Source organism: Echiichthys vipera (assembly GCF_963691815.1).
Source record: "Echiichthys vipera genome assembly, chromosome: 11".
NCBI lineage: Eukaryota > Metazoa > Chordata > Actinopteri > Perciformes > Trachinidae > Echiichthys > Echiichthys vipera.
Genome location: NC_139836.1, coordinates 21,779,858 through 21,794,149, shown reverse-complemented (window position 1 = coordinate 21,794,149; position 14,292 = coordinate 21,779,858). Strand labels below are relative to the sequence as shown.

Genomic DNA, 14,292 nt, shown 5'->3' with positions numbered 1-14,292 from the left:
CAGATAGTACAGTTTGATTGGTGATTTGGGATTTGCTGACATAGTTAATGAACTATGGGTCATGCCCAGAGGCGGCTGCAGAGAAAATTGAAATTTGCTACAGTGCATCTGGATTTCCAGAGTAGCTGATAGATGGATATTCTGTAAACTGTTGTATAACTGCGTATACCCTCCATTACACCACTGGTCAGCACACTGAATGAGTAGTTGTTATAGCAAGTCACAACAGTATGCAGGTGGTAGTGAAAGCAGCACTGTCACGGTCAGTGTGAGTTCTGTAACTACAATAATTTGTCAATGATTAATTCATTTCTTATTTTCCAACATTTTCCCAAATAGTACAATACAGTTAAGTTTACCTGTTTTATACAACAACTAGAATTACTGCCTTGAAGTTGTAAGCCTCCACCAACCAGTCAAGTTGCACTTATATCCAAATTGTATTTTTTGTCGAAACGTGGATTCTTCACACACATTTTCAACCCGGAGTCACAGGAGATCTATATAAAGTGTCACCAATTCAGTGTCAAAGGGTGAGTTATGTTCTGAGTTATGGTGTTAATGAACAGAAGTATAATGTTATTACTAAATACAATGTCGTTAATGTCATAATTTTTTCCGCCTATAAGATATTTTTGAAAATGTGTTTTGTGAGGTCACAGTGACCCTGACCTTTGACCTCAGTTCATCCTTGAGTGCAATAGAACATCTGTGCCACATTTGAAGAAATTTCCTCCAGGGGTTCCTGGGATATCACATTCATAAGAATGGAAGTGATGGACAACTGGAAAGATAATGCTTCCGACCAACTTATTTCAAAATCAGTACATTAATGTAATAAGTCTGGTGAACCTTACCTTATAGCATCATCGTCAGTCAAAATGCTGATTTATCCAACACTTTGGTTCATGACCAAATCTCTGGTTGCCAGGTTCACCTGTGCTTAGTGCTAACTAAACATTACACACCATAGCATAACACCTGCCTAAAGGAGCAGTGTGTAGGATTTAGTGATGTCTACCAGTGTTACTTTCTGTATACAAAATGCAAATGTTGATCTTAGTATTAAGTTTCTTTTATTTGTTTTTGTAATGCTGCTATTATTCCAGTTCATAAAATACATCTTGTTCTCGGTCTGCTGGGAAGTGAGTAAGATAGAGCATTGGCTGAGGTTATTGCCTAAGCTTGAATCTCCCTCTAGTAGTTAGCTCTATCACAAGACATGTCGCAAGGCATCTGAAATGTTTTTCCTCTCTTACTCTCCCCCAATCTGTTTTCTTTGCTCTCATTTTGCATAATCTCTCCCCATCTAACATCCACATCGTGTTTCTCTGCGGCGCTTTGTCTTTCTCTGATGAGTTGTCACCATGTTGTCTAAGCGGCTTTGTTAAAGTAAAGTCGTTCAGGAGATGTTGATGGGAACAGACTGTTTTCCTGTTTAAGTTCCTCTCTGATTGCTCGCCAGTCTTCGCTCATCCATGTGTCTAAACACTCTTCATCCTCTCCCCATCCTTCAGTAGAGCCTTTATTACTGTTTCAAATCTTTATTTCAATGGCAGCTGGGTAGGTTAGTTTAAGTAAATGTGCAGCACAGAAACAGTGGTTGGTACATATTATACACAGCAACAGTGACTATGTGGGGCTGTTTCGTTTGCAGTATCTTCAAAGCATCTTGCCGATTTTCACCCTTGTATGTTTTTTGCCTTAATGTCAGTCTTTGTGCATCCATCTCAGGTCAGAGTGAGAGGGCAAGTGAGGGCCACTCTCATCAGCACTACCATTCATCTCCTGTGTTAGGACAGTGTTTTCCACAGTGAATAATTAGCACTGATTGGAAATGTCAGTTTATCATGTGCAGAGTAAGATCAGAGGGAAGATATCTCAGTGTTTTGGCATTGAAGTGCTTGTTATTCCGCAAAACAATGGCATGCCTACTGCCATGCTCAAACAAAGTCATACTAGAAAGTGTTTTCTAATTTACTCTCTCATGCATTTTAATTGAATGATTATTAGGTGCAAATCATTATAGCCTTAAAATACTAGTTGTTTCACCGAAAGAACAAAACCCAAAACACTATGTATAAGTAATGCCGTTGTTTTCCCATTCCTGTGATGATCTCATGTTCCCTTGTGTCGTTAGAGGTTAAAGATGATTAAAGAATCAAAGGCCAGTTTGTTTACAAAAGAGAAAGATTCATACATAAAAAACTTTGTAATTACCCCTTTCAGTGTAGTGAATCACTATTTTATTTCCTCTTTATTCCATAATGAAGACAGTGACTAGCAAAATCATCATCACTTGAATATCTCTCAGTGGAAAAATAACTTCTGAATCATTGATTCAGAGCATGGCTGATTTATGACTACCCAATACCTCAGTGACAAGTGAACACATTTTTTTTTCACTTTTCCTCACAGCTGTTGTTGTTTGTTGTCAGACTTGGCCAACACTGTACGTTCCATAAGCCACTTCAATGCGGTGTCTGTATCCTGTAAAGGCTTTGAGCGCCAGTCACAGTATTAGATGGTGGTTGCCGGTGCCATGCTGGGGTTGAATGCGGTAGTCGGGGTAGACCCAGGCAGATGAGTCTGGCTTTTGGTCATAAGAGGTCTGTGTCAGAGTGACGATACGACATTCTCCCATGTCTTTTGAAAAGCCGTCTCCAATCAAACCAGCCAGACAGACTCTGGTTTAAATAGTAATGAAAACCAAATGGTTACAAGAGAAGAGTGGGAGAAACAGACACGAGGAGAGTCAAAGAGAAGGAAGTTATTTCTGTGGTGGTTTTTGGAAAAGGAGAGTGTGAAGAGGTTAGAGAGTGACAGCAAAGAACTGGAATGGAAGGGAATGGATTTGCCCTTGTGGCACAAGAGTGAAAAGATTAAAAGAGAGATAAAGCAATATCAAAGCTCAAACATGACAGAGCAAGGATTTTTCTTTCTCTTATTTAGTTTATCTCATGTTCTTCTTTATTCTTGTTTCTTAAGATGTGCAAAAAGCCTATACGAAGTCCAAGTTTCTTACAGTGTCCAAGAGTGAGATGTGATGCAAAGTGAACATTGTGCATTGGGTCCATTACCCAAGTCCCTTTATCCCGCCTGACACTACTTTTCCCCCTGTACCTCAACAGCAAATCAGCAGATCAAAACAATGTGAGTAATTTGGACACCCACAGCACAGTGAAATACATATATAGGTGTCGAGTGCTCCGCTGGGTGATTGTGCGTACAGCAACACCTCAGCCTCAACACCACAGACCCCCGGGCTCTGTTTGTCTTTAAACATTTACTTTCAAAGGATTAATGCTCACGGGCGCCAGGTCCTCGCACCGAGACAAAAAGGCGACACCAGGAATTCAAACACAGAAGTTCAAACAGAGATCTTTGTGCCTTTGACAGATTTCTAAGACCTCCATATTTATGTTTTAGCTAGTGGCCCCTTCTATGTGCTATCATGATGAGAGCTGATGTCTGCGTAACTCACGTCATACGGCACATGGCACTTATTGTGGGCCTGCAGAGAGGATTTTACCCTTGTTTCATGCCACCTGCAGCTCCAGCAAAGCAACAAAACACAGATTTAAAAATGTGACTATTGTTTCAGTCAAAGAAAAAAAAATTATAATCTAGAAATTATAAAAGCAGAGGCCTGTCTGTGCTGCTTTGACTTCTGGCTTGGTGTTCCTTGAAGGTACCAGAGAAATGTCATGACATGCTTTAGTGTTAACATTAACCCTGTTACCCCTTCCTTTCATCCACAGCCGTCTTAAATATGGACAACACTGTCGTTGATCTGGAGACTTTGCATGCCCTTTATGAAAATGTGAGTATGTCAACAGGCTTGTAGAGCTACTTGGAATTGGAGCTATATCTCACTGTTACAAGAAGAATAAACAATTTTTTTACTTTGCATTTTTTTTAATTTTGAGTAGAGGATGATCAGGGCTCATGTGGGTGGTGGTTTCAATAAAGTCAATAGACCAGTGAAAAGACAATATCCCAAACTGAAATATATTTCTGCACTTTCCTGCCAATGCAGAACCAAATAAATACACAGTGTTGAGCAACAAACCCAGTATAATTATACAAAGTAACACCACTGACAGCTCAGTCCGATCATGACTGTAGCATTCGGTGTGGGAAAACCGTAGTCTTTTTCTTTCTTTTCTTTCCTCTGTGGTCCACAGTAGACGTATTATTTTGGAGCGTTTGGCTTGTGACAAATGGAATGATTTATGGTTACACATTTCATGCCATATACGAAAACAGGCAATCATTTAATTATAGAATGAAACCTAAGAAGGCTCAACGAGCGGCGATATCAACAAAATGGCCAAAAAAAAATCATCAGCTGTTCCTTCGTTGTTTTATTTGGCACTGTCCTGAGAGTAAGCCACAAAACATCAACTTCTATCCATCAGGAGATACCTTTCCAAGATTAACCTTTGTAATGTAGGTAGGAATTTTTTAATTAAATTGGTGTGTTTATCATATAAAGCAACATGTTTTTGCACTGTCAGTCGGAGACGTCACTTCACTTTGAACATATTTCTCTATGTGAAGTTCTTATTCCATGTTCCTCTTGAAAGGGTGAATTAAAGGAAGTGCACATTAGATACCAAAACAAACAGGCGAGCCACAAACCGTACTGGTATGTGTGCTGTTTGGCGACAGAGTCAGTCTTGTGTAGGTCTGTCTTCTGGCCTGGAAGGGGACCAACACTTTCACATAGTAAACATGTTTTCTCCACACTGGATTTGATTGACTTCACTTTTAATACCCCTGAGCAAAGGAAATGATAGCTGAGAATATCTAGAGTTTGTGTCACACAGCTTCTCTTGAAAGTGCTGGTGTGGTTTGAACAAAAAGAGAGAGAGCCTGCACTGGGGCTTGTCACGTGAAATGACCACATTGTATCGTATAATATTAGCATACAGAGAATTATGGAGCTGTCATCACTACTTTTCCAATATGTCTCCATTCCGGCCATGAGGGGCTCCTCGTACACAGTAAATACATATTCATCAACCCTCACTGATAGGAAATCTCCCCCACCCAGTGAAAACGGTTCAGGACCCGTTCGAAGTCAGGTCAGTAAATAATGGAACATGAAAATGGGCATGTTTTCCACATTTCAGCCGTAATACAGTTAATATGATGCTGTGAAATTCCTGTGAATTGCTTTTTGGCACAACTACACAGGAGAGGCCTGGACCTTTGGCTGCCAGAGGCATATTAATAATGTTGATCATGGGAATGAGACTGAGGCTTGAGACAAGCTGTAGTTATGAACCAATGTGTCATAACTGAGGATCAAAAGTCTTCTAACCTCTCCACTCACCCCAAGACTTCAAGCCCTCTCCCTCTCTCCTTCTCCCCCTTATGGCCTAAGGCTATGTTATTGAGTTGAGGAGCCAAATTGTTTCTCTTTTGTATTGCGAGACTCCATCCTGTCTGTGGGTCTCCAGCCCCCTAAACCACAGTTGGCAGCACAGTCAGCCTGTCTTGAGGAATGCGAGGGGCTTCTAATGGTTACACCCTCACTCACTGTGCAAGGAGCGAGATCACACACTGCTCTCCCTCACTCTCTTTTTCTCTCACAAACATGCTCACAAACAAACACGCTGACCCACACAAACGTGCACATCGTGTTCTGAATGCACACAGAGACAGAAATACACATAGGCAAGGACAGAGTCGCTCAGGCTATGAGCTGCGGATTATAGCCACTCCTGTTCTTTGAACAATAAGCCACCACCACAGTGATAGTGGGACACCACTCCCCTCTAATATCAGAAGCCATAATCTGGGTCCAGACTGACTGTCTGAAGTTCAGGCTCCTTTCAGCTGACGGTAGCTAAATGTCATGGAGGTCAGTTAGAACCATACTCCCTCCTGCAATCTTTTTGTGGGGGGAGGGGCTTGTGATGTCTAAATATATTTCCCATGTTTATAACATGTTGCAATATGTCCTTTAGACACTATTCTTTGGCAGCTCAATATACAGATAACCTTGTTTAATGTTGTTGCATTGGAAATTGAGTGACATAAATAGTGATTTAGCCCTGACTGGCTCTGTTTAGCCTTGCACTAGAAACCTGGATAATGAATACCACTTGGCTACCACTAGAATTTTGGCATCACAAATATCATCCTACTTTCCTTTGCATTTGATATTCCACATGGGACTGTATTTCTCATGCTAACAACCACTGCAACATGCCCTAGCAATTCAAAGATCACACGCTAATGCCTACTTGTCCCCAATTACACCAAACACTGCTGGGCTCTGCTGCTGCCCTTTGAAAAGAATCTGCTTTGTATTAAATATATTTACACTTGAAAACATCTCGAGAGAAGGCGAAGGAGAGCTTGCCCTCGTCGACAGAAGGCAGCGGTGTGTAGAATACTAATCGGGCCCTCAGTACGTTTGATGCTGGTGTTTGATGTTTTCCAAGGATCCATGCAGAGGCCAAACCCTACAGAGAAAGATGGAGACAAGCAGAGGGAAAGACCAGACTGCTGAGATGCAGACTTTGGGGGTCTATGGGCTCTGGGGGGGGACAGAGAGAGAGTTTACATTCTCTTCCTGGGGATGGTTTTATTGTTTTGCCCATCTGCGTCAGACACTAACATCTATTGTCTTTGCCTCTTGTGAAACGAAGGGGCATTTCTGGCCTGTATTTTATATACCACCTTGTATAAAACTGTGGTCCAGGGTCTGACAGCAGGATAACAATCAGGAATGCACTTTGGCTGGAGGAAACTCTTGGGCACTTATGAAACTTGTACTATATAGACAAGCATTCACATGAGTTTAAGGACAAAAACGGCTTTTTACGCTTGAGCTAAAGTTTGTCTACATAAAGAAATGGGGAACTAAGCTGACAAAACAAAATCCACCTCAAGTTTAGCCGCTCTGAATGTTTCATCAGCAGGACTTTGCCAATTGTCTTGAAATTGTAGATGTTCAAATGAAGTCCCGAGCACTTTGAGAAGTTCTCATCCATGTTGGCTCAAAAGCTGAGGTTCAAGGTTCATTCTTGACTCTGCACCCTGGTACTGTTGACCGTATCACATGATCTTCATCAGTTCATTTTCTTCTTCTCATTGTTTTTTGCTAAATGTGACACTGCTGCATAGTGGATACATTTTACTTCTAATCCATACGTAGTTGAATAGAAGCACACTCTAAATGTGCCAGCGACACCTGTGTATGTTCACCCATACTTGTTATACCAGTGTTTTTGGCATTAAGAGCAACATTGTAACACTTTTTTATGTGCAAATTATGCACATACTTATTTTTGGTTAGCTAATATACTTAGTTTAGGTTTTCAGTGATAAAAAGAACCTGTCAACTGTGAGACTTTATTTATGACATTATATATTCATATATTTAGACATTTTTATGGCATTCTGCACATTCGCAGCTCAACTTAATGCATTTTCATTTGACAGAGAGCTCAAAATGATGAGATGGATGGCATTAAAAAGCACATTAAATCATCCAAAGACAAGGAGGATGCCAAGCCACTGGACAAGCCTGAACAGTAAGAGCCAAACCGACCTTCAGAATCCAATTCATTATTATGAGTCATTCAATAGATGTGTATTTGTGACTGATCTTATGCCTTCATCAGATTTCTGTTCCAGTTATCCCAAATCCCCAACTTCTCTGAGCGAGTGTTCTGCATCCTGTTTCAGTCAACTTTCCATGAATGTATCACCTCAATCCTCCGCAAAATAGAAATCCTTCAGAGAGTATGCAAGGTGAGCCACAAGCCCTGTTCTCATTTTATTCTCTTTCCTGTCACTCAAGTTAACCTTCCTGTGTGTGTGTGTGTGTGTGTGTGTGTGTGTGTGTGTGTGTGTGTGTGTGTGTGTGTGTGTGTGTGTGTGTGTGTGTGTGTGTGTGTGTGTGTGTGTGTGTGTGTGTGTGTGTGTGTGTGTGTGTGTGTGTGTGTGTGTGTGTGTGTGTGTGTGTGTGTGTGTGTGTGTGCGTGCGTGCGTGCGTGCGTGCGTGCGTGCGTGCGTGCGTGCGTGCGTGCGTGTGCGTGCGTGTGTGCGTGCGTCAGACTCTCCAGAATGGTAAGTGTGTATTGCAGGTGCTTGGCCTGGTGCTGGCTTTTGGGAACTTCATGAACGGAGGTAATCGGTCTCGAGGGCAGGCCGACGGCTTCACCTTGGACATTCTGCCAAAACTGAAGGACGTTAAGAGCAGTGTGAGTTTGTGTGTAACACCAGGGGAAAAAGCAAACATCAGACACTCTAAAAGAGCAGGCACTCATATAATTATTCACAGGCAAACAGGAGACTGGAGTGTATGTATTAATGTGTGGGAAATAGGCAAAGGATGATTTATGAGCTCCCACAGATATCCCTTTGTTCAATAATTCACATTGTACTAGAAAATAAGTGGTGTGGGAAAATAGTGATTTTAAATGGTCTCAGTTTTTCATTTGTCCTATGGTTGAGCTGAGAGTCCAGGAATTAAAAAGGACGTTTGCTGCAGTCAAACATACAGAGCATAGCTGTGCAGATTTAGAGGGGAGGCCTTTCTGTTTACTGTTCCTATTCAATATCACAACGGGCTCAGCGTGCCCTTGGCACTGCCATGTAAGGACATAGTGGTTTGTGTGTTTTGTGGTGGTGGACTGGGTAGGGTATCCATAAAGAACATCAAACTTTCCACCAACTCTGAGTTATGACAACCAGCCCTGCACCCTTATGTTTTGTTGTATTGCTATTCCAATGCCATGATTTATCCTCCGTCTCGACTCTTGTTTGCCCCACACAAATTAAAATGTCCTGCTCCAAAATGATTAAATTAATAAATAAAGGAGTTTATTTATTTGGATCTTTTCTCTCTCTTTCAGGATAACTCCCAGAGTCTTTTGTCCTACATTGTTGCTTACTATCTAAGGCACTTTGATGAGGTATGTTTTGGTTCCTGTTTATTTGAATCACTTTTCTGTTTTAGTCTGATTTGCTCAGAAATCCTTCCAGAGCTTTCTTTTCATCTCCTCTCTTGCCAGAGGATACCATGGCTTATCCTTTATCAAATTATTTATTTTCTCTTTCCTCATTTACGGCAGAAACAAATCTCCCTCCTTCCTTGGCTCTCTCTTACAATTCCCTTTCTGTCTTTCACTCTTCATCTCTCGCTCTGCTTTGGTCTGGGTTCATTCAAACTTGCAGTCTGTTCATTGGCACAGCATCCAAAGGAGCGCTAGTGTAAATAATTAGGTTCTCCAGATGAGATGAACTCAGTAGAGTGCTGCTTGCCAAAATCAACCTGCATGACATGGCTCTAGCATTCATTATGGCCTTGTAGTAACTCTGATGGAGAAAATTGCAGTGGACTTTCCGCACCACCATATCTTCTCTGGGATGTTTGGACTGCTGATAAGGGTTGTAGTGCTCTAAAGACATTTATTTCAATCTTGCCTGGTGTGTAAACTATATACTGGAGAGGCCCTCTCCTATTTGAGGAAGATTGACTTTGACACTGGTGTGTGTGTTCTTTGTGCATGAATGTGGTTTTCGCTTTACCAGGATGCTGGCAGAGAGTCGTGTGTCTACTCTCTACCCGAGCCACAGGACCTTTTTCAGGCCTCCCAGATGAAGTTTGAGGACTTTCAAAGAGATCTGCGCAAGCTGAAGAAAGACCTCAATGGTATTGTCGTCAACCTACATTCCACAATTTTTCTTCTGTTTGAGAAAATCCAAAACACAAGTTTAGTGAACTTGGCCATGCCATATCAAGCTAATTATTGCAGGTGTCATATCATGTTTAAGATACCATCACATAAACATTTATTAAGCAACATATTCTGTTTTAATATATGCACATTTCTCTTACCACAATGGAAAATCATTTTACAAACTGGACCAGCTATGGCCATGTGTGGATCGTAGAGGCGGATCAACAGAGAGATAGCATCTGTTTGTCGTACAGACGAGCTAACCAGAAGCAGATGTGACTTGTCAGATGTAGACTCCTGTTGGCGTGCCTTTACTGTCCTTGTGAAATAGAGATCAGAATATAGACAGGGCAAGGTCAGGGAACTTCCACTACCTGTGTACACTATCAAAGGTTCAGCAGCGATTCACTGAACTGGAAGAGGCTCTCCTGGAGATCTGAATCACCTCACCCCGCAAGCTGCAAACATTCAACACGCAACAAAACTGAAGAGAATTTCAGAGTACTCTTGCATGTCTCTGTGCATGCTGTGCACTTTGCCCAGAGGGGTCCTGAATATGATTCATGAATGGACTGATTTGGTTAATGGCTCACTCTTTGACTCTTTAACTCATTCATTTCATTCATCAGTCCGTTGTTCAATCAGTACCTGATCCTATACAAATGGTTAATCTATTACATAACCTGCCATCACTATACACTTTCCACTAATCAGCTTTTTTTTGTCATGAACATGATATTATTAGGTACAACTTTTTATCATCAAAATGTTGCAACCACCAACCATTAAAGGGGGACCAGGCTAGTTTCAATGAATACATATTATTCCAATGGTCTAGGACAGTCTAAAGATATCAGATATCATGAACAACTCATCATGGCCTTTACTTCTGGCTGGCTTTGAAAGAGAGCAGCCAGAGTTTCCATTTAACTATGATTACAATTATATAATCCCTCAATTATATAAAAAAAACAAGAAATGATAAAGGCACACACATTCCCATAAAACATAAAATCCAACATAAAAGAGGCTTGTGAAAAAATCTGGTAAAGAATTAATGAATTGAGTTGCTGCATATCAAGACATCAGGAAAAAAGTGTGGAAATTGGATTATGCTTGACATGTCAGACTGATTGCTTGAGTGAAACGAGTCCTAATGAATGAGGCAGTTGGGAAATCCTCCCTTTCATTACTCTGTCACTCAGCACTCAGAACACTTTCCATGGACTGAAGGGCCTACAGGTTATAAAAATGTTTTTTGTGCAAACATATGTGTGCACACATGTGACAATTGGCATGTGTATGTGTGTTTCAGTTAGAACGACAATTCCCCAAACCTGGTCTGTTCTCCATCATGTTTTATGTATCTTTGCTGCTAAACCAATCAGGGGTCTGATCCGTGTTGCCAAATATTGTCTTTCCTCTGCCATAATGATTCTTTAGGCTGTTCATTATTTGCAATTCATAAAGATGCAGTTGATGGCAGGGGAAATGGACTTGCGTCTGCTTTGACCCCAGTGGCAATGGCACATGCTGACTGTACATAAATACATCATCACATGCTATACCTGCAGTCCTCTTCATTACCTAGCAGAGCGAGCTGAGTGCTCTAACAGACGCGGGCTTCGATGACAGTTCCCAGAGGGAGGTTACGATAGGTAAGCTGCGCAGAAATGGCCTTGGCTAGCCTGAAGGACATCAGCAAGCAACACAGTGGAGAGAGCTCGCTGTGTACCTTTTTGGTTGAGGCACCACATGGTCTATGAATTACCACTTGCCCAGTCCCGACCTCCCTGTTCCCTTAAGCGCCTCATGGCCTCTCCACCTCTCCACCTCTAAGGCACTTGAGTGGAGTTTGTGTATCCGTTATGGTTGCAGATAGAGCATGACGATAAGTTTCTCCCGGAATTGGAGTGCGGGCTTTCCTGGTTCCTGAGGCTGCCTTATTAGTCATTAAGGGTCATTATGTTTTTGCGACACTTACTCAGCAGAAATTCAGCAGGGATTTATCAAAGCAGGCCCAACTGGGAGCCTGGAGAGTTTGCTGTTACAGCTCAAATGCTGGATAAGAAAGTATAGTTCTGAAAGTTTTTTACCCCTCTCATAGTGATCATCTCTTGTTGTTTCAGCATGCTCAGCTGAGACGGAGAAAGTTTGCAAGCTGTCCTCTGAAGAGAACCTGCAACCCTTTAAGGACAAGATGGATGAATTTCTTAGCCAAGGTGAGCCTGTTTTCCAAATCAATCGAAGACCTTTACCAGTCTCATTAAAGGATATTGTATATAATTTTCTTGCTTACAAATCCCATGAAAAGATCAAAACCAACAATGAACTGATCCTAACCAGTGTTGTCAATGTAGCCAAAACCTGATGTATCTTATTGCTCTGGGCCCTAGGCCTCCATTTTTGTCCAAAACTATTGAAAGAACATCACAGATCTACACTGTTCCTTCATTACCCTGAGCATGGCCACTGTAGTTTATTTCAAGTCCTATATACACAGTTTTATTGAATGAAAATAGAAAATTTAATTATACCCTGATCTGAAGAACTCTCTCCCAAAAGTCTGTCCTTTGCCTCCAACTCATACAAAGTGCTGCAGCTCGGCTCATAACTGGTTCCAAAAATAATAGACTTTAGAATGGCTTTTAAACTACTTTTAATGGATTTTATGGCCCTGTCTGGTTTGCACCTCCATATATCACCAAGCGGCTCTCCCCTTATGACCAAACATGCTGCCTGCTGCTGCAAATGTCTGTCACGGCTTAAAACTAAAGGTGACTTTGCATTTGCTGTTAGAGCCCTGCCTGAGGAGATCAGGCATGCTGAAGCAATGCCCATTTTAAATCACTCCTCAAAACACACTTGGATAAAGCTGTTATTAAGTCTTTTTTCAGATGCTTTTATATTTGTTTATTTGGGGGTTTTACATATTTTTTGTCTTTTTAAAAAAAAAAAGTGTAATAGTTTTTGTGTTCATATTTATGCTTGCTTTGCTAGCTGATAATAAACCTTTTCCCCATGTTGTTTATTGCTTATTAATGTGCATGAACTCTGTTTTTGGAAAGTGCTAAATCAATAACGTTATTTTAATTATATGATAAGGAAGTTGCAAAGTAATGATCTGATTAATGCTTCCCTTGGAGTTTTCATAAGATGTGTTGACAATAAGAAAAATATAATATATTGCCAGCCTTATCCCTTATATATGATGAAACCGGTGATGGTCAGTCTGTTTAAACGTATGGTTTGCTCATCTTTGTCACCATCAGGAGTTAAAACTTTAAGAAGCAAATCAAATTTATCCCTCCTGATTCAAAAAAGTATTCTGCACTGGTGTACCCTGGTGGAATCTCTGAGCTGAAAAAGCATCTGTGGTGTGAGAGTACATGCAGCAGCTCATCAATCAGAATGATATAAGTCTTCTATGTCTGCAGACACATTTCCAAATCTGTTTCATACTGTTGTTTGGTTGATATACACACAGACACGAGTTCACTCAGTGTCGTTTCCATAGGGACGTCTGTTTATACCAGGGTGTATTGAATAACTCACAGCTATTGTTTCAAGTATCTGCTTTGATTGATTATCACTTCACTGGGTAGCTGGTCTTTTATCTCGATCTCCACCTTATTATAAAACAGAGTATACCTTGCTCTGTCTCACAGAAAGATTCAAGATGGCCTAAGGTGAACCTGTTATGGAGCCTGGTAAATTGACTTCAGAGAACACAGCTGGATGCCTGAGAGGCTGGAATAAAACTGACTTGTTCTGTCCTCGGTCCCTTTCATATAGCACTGTTGACGTCATGATCTGACCAATTTTCATCAATCAATCTATCCAGTAGTTGCACGCATATTCCAGTCTAGACCAGAGTGGCTGACCAGCATTGCCACCAGCATTTCAAGTTCTGAAGGAGGCTTAAAGCTACAACTACATTTTCTTCTAAATACTGTTTCCGATAAAATCCACTGAAAATGTAGTAGTGTTTATCCATCATGGCCACCAGATGTCACACAGACATGCTTTTTTCCCCCTCCATAACCCGACATCTACAACAATCTTGGGATAATGTGGTGCACTTCAAAGGTGTAAGACTTAGTATGTTATGCTTGTTTGAACATAACATGCTAAATGTCATTCTTTATGTAGTATTTGCTTTGACCTTGGCTACATTCAGTTGACTGTGACCAATCTTTTTGAAGGACCCGGCTCACAGGCCTTCCTTCCAACTGCTTTTGTATTCAGATGAGAATATAATTTATAGCATATGTTCTTCCGCGGTAATGCTCACTGTCCATTTTAAAGGAAGTCTGCATATGAAAGCATCTCTCCCCATTTCCACCGCTTTCTTCTCTTTTCTCTCTGTATTTAAGAGAAATATGGGAGCTCTTTCTTTGATGCAAATGACGAGGTTTTTCCTCTGAGAGCAGAATGTAAGCACCGTAACATGTACATGTGACTCAGAAGGCTCCAGACGGGATTCTTGGGGTTCCTCCACTGTGGCGGTGAAAAAAGAACAACAGCCAAATGTCTTATTTTTGTTATTTCTGTAATTTCTAAAAAGCCTGGGGTTAAACTGTTT

The 14,292-nt window shown here is 41.1% G+C and overlaps 1 protein-coding gene across 1 annotated transcript in view; it reads left to right on the top strand.

Moving 5' to 3' along the window:
- The window catches only part of fmn2a (formin 2a), a gene marked incomplete at its 5' end in the record, with an annotated part of 36,992 nt that overhangs the window by 17,700 nt on the left and 5,000 nt on the right, over nt 1–14,292 (top strand). The window contains 7 exons of the mRNA XM_083922642.1: nt 3,762–3,823; nt 7,462–7,553; nt 7,644–7,773; nt 8,079–8,225; nt 8,880–8,939; nt 9,559–9,679; nt 11,837–11,929. Of these exons, the coding sequence (XP_083778768.1) occupies nt 3,762–3,823; nt 7,462–7,553; nt 7,644–7,773; nt 8,079–8,225; nt 8,880–8,939; nt 9,559–9,679; nt 11,837–11,929 (705 nt within the window). The remainder of the gene's footprint in view (nt 1–3,761; nt 3,824–7,461; nt 7,554–7,643; nt 7,774–8,078; nt 8,226–8,879; nt 8,940–9,558; nt 9,680–11,836; nt 11,930–14,292) is intronic.